The sequence below is a fragment of the Orussus abietinus genome, unplaced genomic scaffold, assembly GCF_000612105.2.
Source record: "Orussus abietinus isolate OABI.00-Male unplaced genomic scaffold, Oabi_2.0 scaffold55, whole genome shotgun sequence".
Classification (NCBI taxonomy): domain Eukaryota; kingdom Metazoa; phylum Arthropoda; class Insecta; order Hymenoptera; family Orussidae; genus Orussus; species Orussus abietinus.
This window is the reverse complement of record NW_019394295.1, coordinates 112652-131453: the sequence shown is the minus strand read 5'-3', so window position 1 is coordinate 131453 and position 18802 is coordinate 112652. Positions and strand designations below refer to the sequence as shown.

The window sequence follows — 18802 nt, the reverse complement described above, 5'->3', positions numbered from 1 at the left end:
GCCTCGTAGTGGCATTATCGCATATCCCGTGAATAAAACCGAGTGGAAAAGGCGCGCTCCGATCGGACATTGAGGTTAGGTCAGTTCGATGTTTGAACGATTGGCAAGATGGCGCCTCGGGATTACCCATAGTGCCGCGCGCGATTGATTTGCGCATGTCAGTTGGTCGCATTGCAAATGGCGGCTCCTTGTTATTGTTCATGGCGTTTTATGACTTGTCCCTTTATATTGCCGATTATGTCGAGTTTTTTCGCGATGCCCGCCGCGCGCCGTGTGCACAGAGTGGAGTAACCCTCGCGCTTGGTGTGTCTTAGGTTAAGAGAAGTGGCCTGGTGGCGTGTCTCCGTGGGATTCGGACGCGAGAGGTCCCGTACGAACTTCGGAAAGAAATGGGGTAACGTTAAAATTTTCCTGTGTTTCATACGGTATCGAATGGCTCGGCGGAAAGGAGCGGAGGGCCGTTCGCCGGCCCCGAGGGGTTCCGCGCTTGCCGAGAGTCCTCTACGACGGGGCCGCGGGATTTTCGGGGCCCCGGGGACCCGGGAGAACGGACATTTTCCGAGTTTTGACGGGCTATCTTGAGCATGCTTGAGCCCACTTCACGTACACCTCCCCCGACGGACAAAATGGTGGCCCCCCGATATCCGACGGTCTGCCTTCCCTACTTCCCCGAAAACCGAGCCGCCGCGAGTCGCGATCACTCGTTTCGCCCCCGAAATCCCCGAGTCCTCGTAGTTGAGGCGATTCCGGCTTCCTCGGCGGCCCAAAAATCCGGCCTATAACCTATTTTTCATGACCCCCCGCCCCGGCCCCGCTCCCGCCTACGGAAATCGAGCCCCCGTCCACTCTGGCCCGAAAGATTTTCATTCAACCCGAATAATGGTCTAATTCGCCGCTCTTCTTTAGCTTATTTAGATTATTTCCAATATCGACGCTTATTTCCGCCGGCCGAGACCCGCGAGCGCGGAGTCGGACCAGAGAAATTATGTAATTACCGAGAAATTGTAATCAAACTATAACCTAGTATAGTTGCCTAGCATCACTTTGTGTTTATGCACTGTGTCTTTTATCTATTCTATTCCTTGGAGAGCCTGTTTTCAACATCCGATGCACCTCCCAACTGCTGAGAGCTGGTCCGAGAGACTGACCATTACACTGCGATAGGATACGATATGGCTCGCATTGTTCGGTGGTGCTGTTGTTGACAAACTATAACCTAGTATGGTTCCAGGGCGTTGCTTTGTTTTTGGAGATTCGGTTTTCATTATCCAATGTACCTATGGATTGTAGCAGGTTCTACCGTATCAATGAAACCACTGCGATATGGATAGCGTTGATCAAAAGCGCTGTAATGGTAGCTTTGATCGTTAATATAATTTCAGAGAATTCAATTCTGTGAAGCGTTTTCGGGTCTTTGTAAAGTCAAAGGCTTGTTTAGATGTTGTTTATTATAAGGTGGTCGAGATGGTTAGTTCAGAGTGGTAAACAGTGAAAAAAAATGATACATGAGTGATAATGATTAGGGGAAATTGATTTTTTTGTTTTGATTGTGAAAGTATGTAAAAATTAATTTTTTTTTTTTTTTCTGATACAGTAAACAGGAGTATTAGGCGAACGGCGCTGGAGTGGTCTAGGGCTGTCGGTCTGGTGCCGACGGACAGACATCTCTACAGCCAGAGTGCGCAGTGATACCCTGAGACGTCCCCAGGCTACCTGGGTAGTTATGTGATTGATGATTGGTAAGCAAAGTATAATTACAGTAATACATAAAAACGTGACATCTCAACGTAAGCCAACTGTAGCGCTTAATAATGCATAATGATTTCCTAATATTTTAACCTTCATGCCTTCTTTGAGGTCCAATTAAACCTGAATTTCCTATTTCTTTTATCCTTTGTTACGATATTAATTATCTGAAGAGTAATTAGATATGACATTTTATACATACATGATAAATATATTCAAGTCTTAGTTTTAATGAACTTTTGGAGTTTTTTTAATAGATTATCCATATCGATGCACTGGTTAACGTGAAACGTTACGTGTCACAGTCATGGCGGCAGATAGCGATGGTGATCTGATTGAGACGGTGGTTACGTGCGAAGGAGATCTCAGAGATCCAGAGTTCCCACATAAATTTAAGATCATAGTGGACCGCCTGGAATCCCTTCTCTGCAAAGGTTTGCAAATCTCATATCCTACTTCGCTTTAAAATGTTTTCTCAGTAGCCAATGGCATTTGTCGAGGTGATTTTTGGGAAAGACACTCATCGTCACTTCTCTTACAGATAAGGGAGACGGATTGAGGGTGAACAAGGTAGAACCATGGAACTCTGTACGCGTGACATTCTCAATCCCCAGAGAAGCTGCCTTGAGGTTGAGGGAGTTGGCAGCTCAGGGCTCACCGACACTTACACAGCTTGGTATTCTTTCGGTCCAGGTCGAAGGAGATCAGGTAACCGATGCATGTTCCAAGAATTATTCCTAACGGTAGATGACTACTTTATGGGGACTGATTCCTATTGATTGTGTCGAAACTATCTATTTTTTTTTTTTTTCAAACAGATGCAGGAAAGAAATTAAACATTTAAATACAGTTTAAGCGTGTTATGTTATAAAAAGCAAATTATGAACTACGCAGAACCAAAACCAAACAGTTTCGAAGCAGTATTTTTTTTTTGTTGGTAAAATGATATGAACTGGATGTATCGAATCGTTTCAAACTTTACAATGCGAATATGGAGGCTATAATGAAAGTTTTGACGCTCGTAAAAATTCATTTTTTATAAAAAAAAATAATAACTTGAGAATATCCATTGTTTCCTTATCTTACAGGTCATATCGTTAAGGATAGCCAGTCGGTTCGGCGGGGAAGCGCAGGAAATCGTTTTACGTTCGGGTCCTTCTCAAGACGGCGGAAATAAGTCTCAGGGCGACTCTACCAATGGTGCGTCCAGCAACAGCGATGACTCTATAAGTGCTGTACCCGGCCCCAGCAGCGCCTCGAGTATCTCGTCGACGCTGCGAAACGTCGCTCAAATTATCGTAGCCGGTAAGTAGACGAGTTTTCATCGCGGTAAAAATATCACATTCTGTGCATCATTACCTTACCTTACCAGTACCTTAATTGCAAAATATCGATGAAATGTCTCGGCACCTTTCGCGCCATCTCGAGTCCTCTGACGGCCAACATTTTCGGTTCCAGGTACCTCCTCGGAGAAGGCGCCCCAGTTCCGCTCGCCGAACGTGGTAGCGCCAGCAGACTGTGATCCCATCCCGGCGTTCCTCCCGAAGTCGGTCCAATCGGCGCCAGGTAGCGTGGGCGTCTCGATTCCGGGGGGCCAGCCTACGGCGACACCTGGCGCGGCGGCCAGGAACAACTACAATGGTCCATTCCCGTTCGCGAGCATGACGCACGCGGCGCAGGCGATCCACAGCCGCGAGTCGCAAGCGAGTACGATTAAGAACACAGTGCAATTCAAACACATCCACACGCAGCCGCCGCCACCATATCCAGCCCAGGACGGCCTGTCGACGGGGACATCGCTAACGACGGGGCAGACGACGACGACGGCGTCGGCATCGGGGGTCGGGCAGCTGGGGAGCCAGTACAAGGCCCCGAACGCGGTGGCTTCTAGTCTGTCGCCGGGCAACGGCGGCAACGGCAACCAGGTGGCCCTCTCTAGTCCGCTGCTGGTGAACCTGCTGCAGAACGACGGGGGCGCCCACCCGAACAACGTGCTGCCGGGCCAGAAGATGCTGCCACCGGCGGTGGTCGACGGGGCGGGGCTCGCAGGTCGCATGAGGCCGACGAAGAAGCCTACCGTCCGGAGGAAAGACCCGACCTCGCCGAGCGAGTCGCCGCCGGGCCTGGAGGGCCTCAGGACGGAGGACCTGATCGGCGGGGCCACCGGTGTCGTCTCCGGGGACCTGCAGAGCTCGGGGCCCTCGGCCTTCGTTACCGTCAATGTGAACCAGCAGTCGACGGTGCCGCAGGCGGCCGCGGTACCGAGCGTCCAGGCGGTGCACCAGCTGCCAGGGCAGGTGCAGCAGCATAACCAGCAGGCGTCGGCGCTGCACTCTCAAGTACAAATACAGCAGAAGCTGCGCATCAGGCAGGAGCTGGCGTACCGGCCGCAGGTGCAGATGCAGAGCCAGCTGGCGGCCAGGCATCCGGTGAACGGCCAGCAGATCAGGACGCCGCTGCAGCAGCGGCAGCAGCTGCTGATGCAGCAGCAGCACCAGATCCTGGCCCAGCAGCAGCAGCAACAGCAGCAGGGAGTCGGAGGCCAGCTGATGCAGCAGCAGGCAGCGGCGCAACCGGCGCTGCTCGAGCAGGCGAGTCCTGGGGGCTCTCTGCAGTGCGCGCCCCTGGGGTCGCAACAGCAGGTCATGGGCCCCGGCGTGGCCCAACAGAGACTGGGGTTCCTGGGCCAGAGGCAGCAGCAGACCCCGCCGCCGTATCCCAGGCAAGCGGGGCCTCATCTACAGCAGCCGAACCAGAGCCTGAACGTGCAGCACCAGCTGCACCACAACCAGCCGAAGAACACGAACGTCAGTCCCGGAGCCTCGACCGACTTCCGGTACGGCCAGAGCCAGAACATCCTGAGCAGAAACTACCCGGCCGCGGCGGCGGCGGCCAGCGCAAACGGGCCGACCACATGGACCGGGGGCATCCCCCAGGGTGCCCAGGTCAACACCGTGCAGCGCGTGGCGGTCCAGAGCCAGTCACCAGGTGCCTTTCCGCGTGTTAACCACGTATCCTCGGCCCCGGAGGCCCCGCAGTCCCCGAAGCCGCAGGAGGAGGAGCCCCCCGAGCCGGAGTACACCTCCACCGGGAAGATCAGGCAGTTTCTGATAAACCCGCTGACGGGACACCTGGAGCCAATGCCCAGCGAGAGCTCCGACTCCGAGCCCGAGAGCGCGGTCGACAATCAGGACGACTTCTTCTCCTTTCCATCCCCGTCGAACGACCGATCCAACTCGATCTTCTCCGACGACGACGCGGACAGCAACTTCTCCAGGAGGAACGACACCACCACCAACACCGACCAGTCGGACTCGGAGACGACGGTAAAGTCGACCGCCAGCGAGGGAAGCCTGAAGCACGGGAGGCTGAAGTCCAGCAGGGAGGCTGCTCATAGTCCCATGCCTGGGGAGAAGATCAAGCTCAGGTTGAAGCTGGAGAAGAGCGAGCCCGTCACCCCGGCGTACAAGGTCGACGTATCCTTCGTCAACGCGCCGCCCGTCAGGAAGGCTGACAAGGGCGTAGGCAAGATGTTCCAGGGCGTGCCCAACTCCGCGGGGGCTGCCGATGAACCTAGGGTGCCGCCTTTGCATATCTCCCTGAGGGGACCCAATGCTGCCGTTGTACAGATCAGGAAGAAGGAGAAGAAGTCCCTGAAGGAGGCCGAGGCGGACGCCATCGGCGTCAAGAGGCGCGGCAAGCTCAAGAAGATGAAGGAGTGCACCGATGGGAACAAGCTACTACAGAAGAAGTCCTCCCTCAGCATGATCATCGGCAGCCCGTCCGCCTCCAAGTTGCCTTTATCCAACTCCGCGATGGTCAACAGCGCCACCGCCGTCGCCAAGATGAACAATACGCTTCAGAATGTTGTGACCAAGCCCAATGCCTTAAAACAAGACGTACCGTTAGATACTGCCAGGCTGCCACCTGGCGGCGCCAAGCCCAGCTCCAGCAAGAGCGGCGACGTCGACGATATACCCCTGAATAGTAGGATACCGTCGCCTCTTAAACACAAGACCAATCTGCTCACCCAGGCGAATGTGCAACCTGCACTTAATAGGGGACAACTGGAGACCGACGTGCAGAACCACACGAGCGAACACAAAATCGGCGGCGGTAAGCGGAGGAGCAGGAGAGTACCGAGTGCTGGTTATGAGCGGGTGCAAGAACAAGATCGGGATTCTCTTGATCTTAGTCTTGAGTTTTCCACGATCGAGGCTTGGATCTGGACGGTCGAGACTTGAGTCTTGGTGTTCATGATCTTGTCTTGATCTTGCATACCTGGGGCTTGGTCTTGCACGGTCAAGTCTTGGTGTTTCATGATTTAGTCTTGATCTTGCACACCCAAGTCTTGATCTTGCATACCCAAGTCTTGATCTTGCGTACTTGGGTATCGGTCTTGTTCCATATTTATTATTTTCTCTTTTGTTATTCCTTGTTCTTCCGCTCGGAAACGACTAAACGTGACTTGTCCCCCCAACAGGAAAGACTAAGAGAAGAGACTCAAAGAAAAAGGTTGATTCAGGCGAGGGTCTGCACCGAGAGCAGAACTTGCTGAGCGGTGGCAGGATGCTGGACAACCAGGTCAAGTGGAGGAAATTCGGATGCAAGGCCGACACGGGTCCGGCGACGAAGAAGACGGCGGAGGCGCTGCTCGCCGGGAACGACGTCAGCGTAGTCAAGAAGGTCGGCGAGATCCGGAGGACCAGCGACAGCGACGTCAGCCGGGGCGTCGCCGAGAAGGCGAGCGTCTTGGCGGTGGCGTCGCGGCTGACGGAAGTCAACGGCGTCAGGAAGGACCTGGTCAGCCAGGAGAAGAGGAGGCGGCTGAGCCTCATCGACGAGAAGGACCTCCACCCGGCAGGTGCGAATAGGTTTCCATATGTCGTTTCCGTAAAGCAATGATAAAGAGATCGATGTTAAACTGTCGAAATCCCGTGAATTCGTGACTTTTTATATTCTGACGAACTAACGGCGCCATCTGTGATGTTTAGCTGGAACTAAATTTTTTCCTCTAAGAACACGCGTTAGCCCCAAGGCAAGCCAGTATTCCCTTGCAATCGTTTTTGAAAGAATTCTCCATATTTTCTCGTCTGACTCTGTAATATTCTAATTCTACGGTATTCTAAATTGTTCGAGCTAGGTTCTGAAACTCTTCATTTTCGATTCTAAGCCCCCAAGAAGCGTAAAACATGGTACACGATGATCCCTCACGTCTCGGCATTTCTTCTAGAATCTCAAAACCCGGAGGCGCCGCATCTGCACGGCCACAAGACGCTGGAGAACGCGGTGCAGAACGCGACGCCGGTCCCGAAGGTGACGTCGAACTCAACGACGAACTCCACTTTCGAGAACGAGACACCAACCCCGAAGAGCGGGAACCCCACCTCGCAGACGACGACCCAACCACCCTGCGCCCTGGACAGCAAGCCCCAACTCCACGGCGAGATCGCGTCCAAGAACACTCAGCAACCGTTAAACCGTCTGACCGCATCGAAGACAAAGCCAGACCCGGAGGTCTGCAAGGCGAACTCCTCGGCGAAGGTGCAGGGTGTCGGTCAGAAGCTGAAGAACCACGCTCTGGGGAAGACCGAGGGAACGAACGCGATGGCGAGGCACAAGGTGGACCACCAGGTGCACAAAAAGGTTGTTCAGAACCACGTGATGAAGCAGGTGGAGCGGATGGCGGCTACGGGGAAGCTGGACGCGGCCAGAGTGAGCCTGCTGAAGAGCGCCCACGAGCAGGTGGCCAGGGTGCAGGCGATCGAACTGCAGACGAACAAGCCGAGCCTCCCCATAGGGGAGATCAACGTGACGGAGGCGAAGGTTAAGCAAAAGCTGCTGGAGAACACGACGGTGCCGATGGGGATGGGAGCGGTGGACGCTTCCTCGGAGTCGAGGGTCGGAAACGGCGCCGGAGGTGGAGGAGGAGGTGGAGGTGGGAGTGGGGGAGGAGGCGAGGACTCGGGGATCGAGTCCATGGACGCGCTCTCGGAGAAGTCGCCGAACCAGGGCGAGTCCCCTCTGCACAGGCCGGCGGCGGAATCGGTGCCTCCGAGCCAGGGTGCCGGGAAGAACGAGCCTCCTCCTCAGCAACCGGTCGAGAAGAACGTGCCTTCCTCCGCGATCAGCGGCGACATGTGCCCGAGTTCGAGGTCGGAGCTGAGGAAGTCGGAGACGGACCGGCTGAGCCCCTCCGCGGTATCGGCATACCTGGAGAACCATGTGAGCCTGGAGAACCACCAGGCCGAGGCCCCAGGAGAGGCGAAACCTGAGAAGGAGTCGGAAGGAGAGCTGAAGAGTCAACTGAAGAGCCAGCTGAAGAGCCAGATGAAGAGCCAACCTAGCCCTCTGGTGGCCGGCACTCCCACCGTGACGCCTTCCCTGAGCAACGCCTCGACGACGGTAGACGCGGAGAAGCTCCTGCAGTGCGCCTCCACCCCTGGGAGAGACTTCCCTCGCAAGGACGCTTACATCAAGCAGGAAGACTGCCCCATCGAGCAGGGTAAGCCGGAAGAGAGCAAACCCCAGGACAAGGACGAACGCGAGACGATACCCCCGAGAGAGGGCGACAGGTCCGAGACTAAAGAGAACCAGAACCACCTGAGGTTCAAGGCGAAGCCCGAGAAACCGGAGGAAGATCCCTCGGCGAAGGTGGAGGTCAAGCCCTCGGTTCAGGTGGACGACACGAGGCAGGCGGAGCCGAAGACCCTGCAGAAGGCCACCCTGGTGCAGCCTCTTCAGCGAGTCTCGGCTAGCCCGCAGAAGGTCGGCGAGGACCTGGTGAAGAAGCTGGCGAGCGAGGCCAGCGAGGCTAGCTCTCCCCTCGGGGAGGATCCTCAGCCTATCAGGATCACTCCGCCGTTGTACACGTACTCGAACCCGGTGGTGCTGCAGCGGGACGAGTCGCCGAGTCCTGCCGCCCAGAACCCGGAGGTCGAAGCCAACGAGGCCGAGCACGCCAAGAGGAAGCGCAGGAGGAAGCAGGAGCTGGAGGGGCGCCAGGACGTTATCTGCATCGAGGACAACGAGGAGGGCCACTTCGTCGAGAGGTTGAACGCCAACAGTGCCGACGAGTACGCCAAGCGGCCCGCCAAGTCGTTGCTCGAGCAGTTGCTCATCGAGATCCCCAACGACGCGAACGAGAAGCGCTCCTTGAGGACGAGGTCGCAGAAGCTTAACAGCCCCGACATCGCGAAGACCCCGAAGAGCAGCCCTCATGGCCCTAACAAGCTGGAAGAACGGCGCAGCATATCACCGTACGCTAAGGCGAGCCCCAAGCTGGGGCTCGCCAAGTTGTCGCCTAACACGACGTCCATGAAAGCGGCCAAGCGAAAAAGGCAGGAGAGCGAGAGCTCCGTTGCGTCGAGCACGGCCGACGAAGCACAGCCTAGGCCAGGTAAACGGAAATGCTCGGAGAACGCCGCAGAACTTATTAAGGCTTGCATGGGCGTAGAGGAGACCGGTCCTATTAAGAAACAAGTACCTGGCAAGGAGGAACACTCCAAGAAGGGGTTCAACATTTTGGCCAAGGCCAAGAAAGGTGTCTATCCTCTACCTTCTTTTCTAGAACGTTCGGCTAACGCCTCCGTTCCCTCCTAACGACCGAACCGTCCACCGGTAACGCCGAGCTCCGGGGTCAAACTCTTCAGGATCTAACTCTAACGCCCGGTTACACGATCCTCGGTTAGAACGAGTAGCACGTTAACCTACGGTTAGGTAATCGATGATTTAACCGCGCTCTAAATAAATCTGATGGAACATTTATGTTTTTACCCATGATTAACTTAGACGTTAACTCTAACCTGCGGTTAGGTAACCGATGATTTAACCGAGGTTATTGGAACCGGGAAAAAAAAGCTGTTCGATAAATTATGGAACATCTTGTATATGTGTATATATACATATCTGTGTATCTAGAAGTTTAGTCTCGTTACGATCTCCGGGGATAGCTGTGACTACGACCCAAGGTACTTAAAAACAGCCTTTAAAGTGTTTTCCTAGACTAAATCTTCGTTGTCCAACAGTTCCAGGCCGTAAACGCAAAGCCAGAAGAGCGGATCGTTTTCGAGGTCGCGGATCGTTCTTAAAACCGTTTTGTCGTTCCTTCTTCCTTTGCACAGTTTCTCGGGTGGCGTCGGAGCGAATATATCTTAACCTCTTATTCGACGTTTCAGGACCGATTCTCGTGGAAGTGGATTCGTCCGACGACGAGCCCTTGATCGAAATTGCAGGGAAGTCCAGGATGAGAATGTCCGACGAAGTTTCCGCCGCTTCTCCTAAACCCAAAGATCAAAAGTGAGTACCGAGGGTGGAGTCGCTACCGTTTAATTCGCCCCGAGCGGCGCTGCAGTAGTTTCTAAGATAGAAAGCTGCACCTCTTTACTGGCAGTTCTTAAGATATGAAAGGCGCTGGGAAATTTAATCGACGTCGAGGAATTAAAATTCATCCGTACCCTTTTTGGTGGTAACGTCATTTCTAATAGTAACGCAACCTGGCGCGTCTCGAGATATCATTGACTAACACGTGGGATCTCTCTTTAACCCCCACTTCCGGTTTGTTAGCCAACTTTTAGAGCATCAAGCGCTAACACAGGGTCTGGCCTTCTCTGGGAGCCCTGAATTCTTTGACCAGGGTCAGGGTTATAATTAATATATGCCTAATGAGACTGCCACGCTTCCAGGACGAACTCGAGTACGGCGATCCAGGGTGGGCAGGCTAATTCCAACAACGTGTCCAGCTTCGGCGTGGCTAACCGGGTGCAGCGAGAGAGCCGGCTGCTGACGACGAAACAGCCGAGCGCGGGGACGACGATGGCGGCCGGGAAGGAGCGGCTCCGTGGGACGAGCGCACCGGCTGGCGAGACGCCGGCCGAGGTGACGACGCGCCGGTCGGTGCGACAGAGCACGGCGTCCCCGCTGGCCACGCCGGCCGGTAACACGAGGGGCGCCTCCAGGTCGGCCGACGACGTCAACCGGAGGAAAACTCGCAGCGGAGCTGGTACGTGAGAGAGGCCTTCCTTCGTATAACTTTAACGCAAGGACGTCGTCGGCACTCCCGACCACGGTCGTATATCTGTACCGTAGAGGTTAGGCAACTTTGAGTCCCTTGAAAGGGTTGACATAAATCCGTTTGTTCTTTTCCTCTTTTACAAAAAGCCCAGCTCAACCGGTTTAAACCATATTTGCTGGTTTCTGCCGCCTAAATCGGTTAAAACCGGCGATTTTTTTTCGGTTTTCTTTCCGGTAAATTAAATGCATTGACTTTCATATGACCTTGAGGCTGTTCACCTCTTAGATACAGATATACAGGTCTGGATACTCTGGCAAATTTTCACGGTGGGGGCGATTTAGTTTCGTCGCCACCTTTCATTCCTAAAGCTACCACCACGAGGCGCTGCGATACGGCAAAGTCTTTTACAGTCCGCGGCATCGCCTGTGCAGGATGGGAGGGCATTGATGTCTCCCAGTGTATACCTTACTCGGAGAATACTTTAACCTACTATTTGACTTCTCAAATATGTATAGGCTGACTCTTTCATATCACCGTAATTGCATGCTTTTAAATGTGTTTCGTGCGAAGCTCTATCGGGTTTCTTGATGGGCATCAGCTATCCAATTAGTATATGGATCAGTACACTGACCTAACCTTACCGCAGCGACTCTGGTGGCGAAAAGTTTCGTGAAAATTGTCCACGAGAATTGATCGCCCTTTATCGTAGGGGTTTGCGGACCTGTACAGTGTCGGACATTAAATGCCTTCTGTAAATATGGGGTTATGTAAGGAGGGAAGAATGCACCCTGGGGACGTCATATCGGGACGGAAGGCTTTTATGTCCGGCGGTGTACGGTCGTGATCCCGACTGACGCTAGAACCTAACCTAGACTACTCGTGTACCTAGATTCTGCTGTAATTTCTAGACACCTCGTACAACGAGAACGTTGTTTTAGTGACGGCCGAGACTGCGGAGCAGGCAAAACGGAGGCGAATATCCCGAGAAACCAAATGACCTTCGGGAAGCGACCTTGACAGCGATTAGCTACCGTCGCTAGTCAAGGCCTACCTGTCTGATTGTCTGTCTCTTGTCGGTGTTTATTCGATCGCCGTGTGGCTGGACCCCACCTGGTGAATCCGTATGTGTCGATTGCGCACAAGATTGATGTATAAGTAATCGCCGGGTGCAGTGGCAGTGGAAACTGTGGATCATAATGCTTTTTACCATCGCCTTCGAGAAGAGCCCTTTTAATTGGGATGCTGCGGAGACCTATCGATGGATATTAACGAAGATCTAAAATTAGTGGTGCGTGGTTCGGATCGATGAGGAAGCTCAGGGCATTCGAGGGAGATTTGTCGATACCTTGAAGAGATACTAATCGATATACTACGAGTATGGTTTTAATGGAAATTGTCGAAGAACAGAAATTAAGGAAATCTGCCAATACCTCGATGAGAAGCCCTTCAATTAGAATGCCCCGATTACTTCACCGTAAACCATTAAATACGAAAATTTAGTAAAATCTGTATCGGGCATATGAGAAAATAATGCAGAATCTTCGAGGAAGAATTGAAATTTATTAATTAACAGTGCCTTGAAGAGCTGCCACGCCGAGCCACTTTGGAAGTTGTCCCTTAGGATTTGTCGAATCGATACTAACGAGTGTTAACTAATGATCCAGCCTTTCCGTGCCACTGCACTCTAGAACAATAGTGTGGAGGTACTCGGAGGTGCCCTTCGAGTAGCTCGATAAGGTAGATTCGAAGCCGCCGAGTCGGCCCGATTAACGTTTCATTTACCATTGTTTAATAGCCGTTTATATCGATCGTTTTCCTTTGCCGAGGCCGTAGACGGGCTAGTTCGTTTCTTTTTTCCCCTCCTCTTTCTTTCGATACTTTTTAGGGTTAACGTGGAACTAGTTATGTGCTCCTTATACAAGTCGCTCGATGACTTCGCAATAACGCACGAGGACTCCGGGAACGCCGACCTGTATAAAATATGGACTAGGTGTAAATAGGTGTCGCCTTTGTTAAGACATCGACCAGCGAGGGCACTTTAGTTGTCGGCGGACATAGAACCTTTGCAATAACGACGAGACTAGGGGAATTCGTAATCGTGTAACGCCGTTTTCTCTCGAGGGTTTAGTCAGCGCTTCTTACGATTACTTTCAACGAGGTGTCCTCTAGGTGGTAAAGGGAAGCTCAATGTCGACACGTCACGTTTGAATCTGACTGTACTGCCGTAAAAAAAATATATATACACACGTACACACATATTGTGTGATGTGTGTATGTATATTGTATATTGACTGTACGTTTTCTCTCGTAAAGAAATTTTATTAGCTCGCGGGCTTGGGTGGCTGCCCCGACGGCGCCCCCACCGATCGACTCCGTTTTTAATATCTCGCGTTTATTTGAGATTCGTTTATTTATTTCTCCGCTTTTTTATTATTATTATTTTTTTGTTTCCCCCCACCGTGGCGACCCTCTCCAACCTTTGTTACCTTGTAAATACCCATCGCGCAAGCCGTAGGAATGACCTTTCCACGTGGAGGTCCTATTTTTCTTCATTTTTTTTTAAGAATTTTTTATTTATCCTAGACTAGAACCAAGATCAAATGTATTTCGTGAAAAATCAAATTTCACGAGCATCGCGTTCTTCTTTAGGGCCTCCGCAATCAGTAATATTATAAATATGAATATTCTGACGTTTCATGTACGTGGAGCGTCCCTTTCGTGTCACCCTTTGGCTACTAAGATCGCCCGACGTTTGGTCGAATATTGCCTGCACGGTCGGAGGAATTTCGCCCTTACGTCGAGATGGCTCCGCGCTCAAGGGGTTTTAATTTGGACTCCGCATACCAGTGTTCACGTTTTAGATATTTCTACACGAGTCTTCGCGCGTAAGTCGGGAATAATTGACGGGATTTCGCGCCACCTCACCTTCATTATCATGCGATGCCCCTTATCTCTAATCATTGAACGGAGTCCGTCGGTGGAGGCGCCGCCTCGGGCGTTCAATACAGGCAGAGGGACACTAAAAAGGATTTATTTTATTTATATAAAATAATAACGCGGAAACGTCGGGGCTAGGATGTGTACGAGAAGGCGGCAGTAGTAATAATTAATCGCGGGTGAGAAAACGGACGATTATAAACGCGCGACGGTTAATTTGATAGGTAATATATGGATGAATATATTTTGTAAATAATTCCTTGTAAAGATACGGAGGACACGGACACTTACACACGTACATAAGATACACTGGGCACGAGCACACAGGAACACTTACGAGCACCCATTGTACATACATCGGGAAATGTTTAAATTTTTATCGAATTTAGATTCGTAATCGCGGGGAACGTGAGATATTCGCCATTATCATTAATCGATACCCCCTCCTCCTCCTCCTCCCCCCTCCCTCTTCTCGTGGTCGTGTAATTATTATAGAGATACCTTTTTAAATATCTTCCTCGGCATCGTTTTCACACCGCTAAATATATGCATATATCCCGACGTATATGTGTGTATTTCAATGAGACATTGTTTTCTCGTGAGCAGATAATCTAGTTTTATATTGTATAAATATATGTACATATTATATAGGGGGAGTGAGAGAGAGAGAGAGAGAGAGAGAGCCTTTTCAGTAGCCATCTTGATCGATTGAACGACATCCGAATTCGAATTTCCGGGCGGAATAGCCTCAGCCTTGATTCACACGTCTTCGACGACTTTACGCGAGTTTTCCTATCTATATGTGCGATTAGTTTAGGTCGTGTCGAGAGTTCTCTTCAATGGTATCGGGAAATTGACGGATTCGTGTGTATATTGTTAGTCGATTCTTTATATGTAGGATGTGGTTATGCTGATATTTTGTTAAGGGACGTTAATGCAGCTCCAGCGTTAATTGGCGACTATAAGATGATAGGTTAGGAGTTTATGTCCGTTACTGTACAGTGGAGGAGGCTCATTCCTTGCTTGGGAGTATGGTGGCGCTAGCGTGCAATGAGAAGGCATTTATGCCCTGCACTGTACAGTGAAGGATTTTAATTCCTTGCTTGGGGGTATGATGGCGCTAGTGTCCGATTAGAAGGCGTAACTTGATATGCAGTTTTACTTGGTACGTGTGAAACAAGGCTGTTGCACCTTGAAAAAGAGATAAAGTCTTCTAGAACCGTCAACTTCGGGGAAACAAGTGTCGAGCGTTACTTCCGACTAAGTTGACGGTTCGCGGCGACTCCGCAAGGAGGAGCTGCAGGCGTTTCGCCCCGCGAAGAGAAAACGCCGCCTCTGTAAGTCTAGGATTCAGAGGTTTCCATGAAAATTCAGATCATACGGCGACCCTCGATGCTCACGAATATGACTGACAATCCTAGAAAAAAAGCATACATTCTCTTGTATTATCGAAAATTGAGAAACGCACGGGAAAAGGAAAGAACGGTCAGGAATATCATAATTGGGGGAGGGGTAAACTTCCCAGGAGGGTAATCCGGCATCTAGTATTATTGAAAATTGAGAAACGCGCGGGAAAAAAAAAAGAATTGAAAACCACAATTGGGGTTACCTTCCTAGGAGGTTATGCCAGCCAGAACAATTTAGTAAAAGCGTAAAGCATTTAAGGAGGAACCTACCGCCTTTTCGTGGAAACTTCTGAACTCTTCGCTCCGTCGGCGACTTCAGTTTCCCTGTCCACCGAAAGGGGCGGAAGAGTAGAAAGAGGATGAGAAATAAGCGCTATTTTGTTACACGCGCCGGTAAAGGAGAACATAGATGCCTTCCGCAGGTTAAATGCATTTTCTAAGGGTTCGGCCGGCTCTCACCAGCTTCCGCTTCGAAGGCCAAGGCGAGAGAGAGAGAGGGGTAGAGCGAGGTGCGGCGGGTTAGAAAGAGAGAGAGATACCTCTCTCTCGCCGGGTGACCGCGTCTTCACTGACTACATCCCCATCGCATTCCTAAATTCGGATTTATCGAATCTGGACCCAGTAAATCCGAATTTAAATATCGATCGATACTTAAATCCGGATTTATTGGGTCCGCATTCGATAAATCCCGGATTTAGAAGTGCGATGGAGACGTAGTCATTAAAGAATTCCCAAATTCTACCCTGAGCGTCTCTGTCGACACTTAAATTCGGATTTACTGAGTCCGGGCTCGATAAATCCCGGATTTAGAGTGCGATGGAGACGCGGTCAATGTCTATCACTGAAGTCCGATGGCTACCAGGTTATATATTCGTCAGAATATACTTTTTGTATAATCGGGACCGCGCGCGCGAGAGGTTAGGTTAGGTACTCGCGCTCTCGGGGAGGCCTCCAACGAGAATACAGGGTCCATAATTGAGAATATGAAAAACCGGTAGCTTTCTAAGAAACACTAGGACCATCGGAGGAGGCCTCCCCGAATTCGACGGCAATTATTAAATTATAAATTATTTACCTAGGTAATCTTTGCTTGTTTTCGATCGTAGGGAGATAAAGTTATTTCAATCGCGACCGACCGCTGTACATAGTAGACCTGTCTTTTATATATATATATAAATATATATTAAAGGTATATATATATATATATTCGAGTGGGAAGCGATTAAGCTGTACATAGACACCTTATACATATATATAAGAACGAGAGACGCAAGATTACATTTAATTTAGCTCGTACCCCGAGATGGGATGAAGTGTAATGTAAAATCTAGTGATACGCAGTTACTAAGAGGTTAGGATCGAGCGAGAGTGAAAGAGAGAGAGAGAGATAATGCGCAAATGTGGAAGACCGAGAGAGAGAGGGTGACGGAGAGAGGCAGGAGCTGTGTAATTTCGGTGTAAAATATTTCGTTTAAACTTTAGATAGTTAGACTAGGCATTGCGTTACATTTTTATTATTGAATATTACATTTACATGATTGTATAGACGATATAAAGAGGAGAGACAGCTTCGTGTGTAAATACGAGTACCTTATGTCTAAGTGGATTTTAAGCGTGCTCACACGATTAAGGGGTTGCCAAAGTATTTTCATAGAGCGACTGTATGTGCACACAATAATAAACCATTATGCGATGATCGATATTCAACTGAATGCGGTTCGATTTATTTGTACAGTGGCGGACGTTAATGACTCTGCCGTGCACTGGGGCACCATCTGGTGGGAGGCAATAATGTCCGTTGCTGTACGCCACGTGGCCGTAGAAAAGATGTGACGTATGAATACATGGATGGAGCCCAAAATCCCATCTTAGACTAGGGGGAAGCCTGCGCGACGGGAAGGGAGGGGTAGCGAGAAAACTGCCTTTTTCCATTCTTTTATCTCCATGGTTAGATCAGCATGCAGTCTCTCTGGCAAGTGGAGGGAAATAAAGCAGGAATGTCGTGGGTCGTGTCGCGGTGACCGTTCTTCTCTCTTTCTCTGGTAGCCCCTTAATTCTTTTCCGGCCGGCTAACCTATAAATCTTTATACGAAGCCTGGCCAAGGTGCGTCTCAAGAGGGGCGAAATTCGTCTCGAAATTGGGACGCGTCCTCCCCTCCCAGCTCCAACCTGCGAAACATTTGTATTTTTAGTATTCAGTTATAACGATATAAATATAGGATTAACGATTGATAATCCCGAGTGGATATATAGAGCAAATCGTAAAATATTAAATATCGTATGTTTGTAGAAATGAGAACGAGAGAGAGAGAGAGAGCACGCGCTAAAATTAACTAGGGACGAAGAAGATACAGAGAGAAAAGAAAAGAGAGAGATATTACGATTATATTATTATCTATTATTACACAAAGTGGAATACACAACATAGTAATTTGCTAATTGTACCTTTTAATAATTACTGTAGACACACGCATCGAACTGAGAGGTTTTTTTTTTTTTCTTGTTATTGATTATTAATTAATCGTAGACTTACCAGGAAATGAAAAATGTGTTATAAAAGAAAAATCATTACAACTACTTGTTCCTCTACTCTTGCATACCTGTTTTCATGTTGACATCGTCTTTAGCACTTGGCGAGTGTTGCTTGGAATTGTATGTCGTTGCAATTCTGTCGGGGTGGAACCGCAACTGTCCTCTTTGGTTTTGAAGTCAAGAGAATTATAACACATGGCTCATCGAAGAGGTTGTTATGTTTCGTAGAGGTTACAAATGCCCATTTTGTTCCGTTGAAGTACTGGCACTGGAATATCGAAATTTAGTATGACATACTCCTGTGATTATTGCATCGCATAATCATTGAATTTGTTTTGTTTTCCTTCTATTTTCTCAATTACTACGTTGAAAATAATGCATGCCGACGGAATTACTTTATATAAAGGTTTAATACATTTGTCACTTTACCTTATGTATATGATCAGGTTTTCGAGATGTTTAACACCCTGTAGACAAAAGAGTAGTTATCCGTAAGGCTGAGGAACCTTTGCGTATTGTTTACGACTTTTAATTTATAACCTCCTTAACGACAAGATCGAAGAACAAGTCAGCGAGACTCATCGGAGGTAAGTAAATTTAACCTCTTTTTCCTCATCTTGTTATTTTTTCTTTCTTCTCGCGGCGGTCTGAGGTTTATCAATAATTAAGATATTGATAGCTTTTATATGCATGTCCAATTATATCATTACATATGTAAAAAGGTGCTTAATAAGTTAGGGCTAATTGTTTTAATACGTACCACAAGTTCCGATTCATCTATTACGATTCATTGGTGCTTAGCATAATGAGACATCGAACATTCGTTATCCCATTAGGATGATACCGATCCGCGAACTAGCTGTGAAGTAGAATTTAATGAAGGTAAAATTTCACTTTGTTGTAAAATAAAGTAAGTGAAGAGTATAGTTAAAGCGGGCGCCACGAATGTTCTTCCCTTACCGTCGAAAGCGAGCAGTGTGGTTAAGCGTTGGCAAGCGACCACCGTCAACAGCCGCGAGGTACTACCATCACGAGCACGTGAGCTGTCAAGGGCTACTGGTAAATGGTATCGCCATCGCGAGTGCGCGAGCCGTCAAGGGCTACTGGAGATGGTATCGCCATTGCGAGTGATTGCGAGTGCGCGAGCCCCTACCAGAAATTCGTTGCG

General features: G+C 49.9%; 1 protein-coding gene and 1 long non-coding RNA gene across 6 annotated transcripts; one reads left to right on the top strand and one right to left on the bottom strand.

Annotated features, from left to right (window-relative positions):
• Positions 1-186: 186 nt before the first annotated feature.
• LOC105695604 lies at positions 187-16804 on the top strand. Of its 5 annotated transcripts, none has more exons than XM_012417361.2 (11): positions 187-394; positions 1595-1739; positions 2052-2180; positions 2288-2454; positions 2835-3051; positions 3205-5862; positions 6230-6610; positions 6980-9145; positions 9924-10044; positions 10431-10747; positions 11668-16804. In XM_012417361.2, the coding sequence occupies exons 2-11, from the start codon at positions 1733-1735 to the stop codon at positions 11754-11756; spliced, it is 6252 nt and encodes a 2083-aa protein (XP_012272784.1). In that variant the 5' UTR covers positions 187-394; positions 1595-1732; the 3' UTR covers positions 11757-16804. The 5 variants fall into 5 exon arrangements, with proteins under 5 accessions (XP_012272784.1, XP_012272776.1, XP_012272747.1 ...); XM_012417353.2 differs by having other exon boundaries at positions 6980-9289; positions 11698-16804; XM_012417324.2 differs by having other exon boundaries at positions 6980-9289.
• LOC105695627 lies at positions 16601-18774 on the bottom strand. Its single transcript, XR_001103656.2, has 5 exons — positions 18595-18774; positions 18395-18493; positions 18064-18101; positions 17703-17902; positions 16601-17271 (listed from the first exon to the last, which is right to left on the bottom strand). It is a non-coding gene; the product is annotated as an uncharacterized LOC105695627 (long non-coding RNA).
• Positions 18775-18802: the final 28 nt, after the last annotated feature.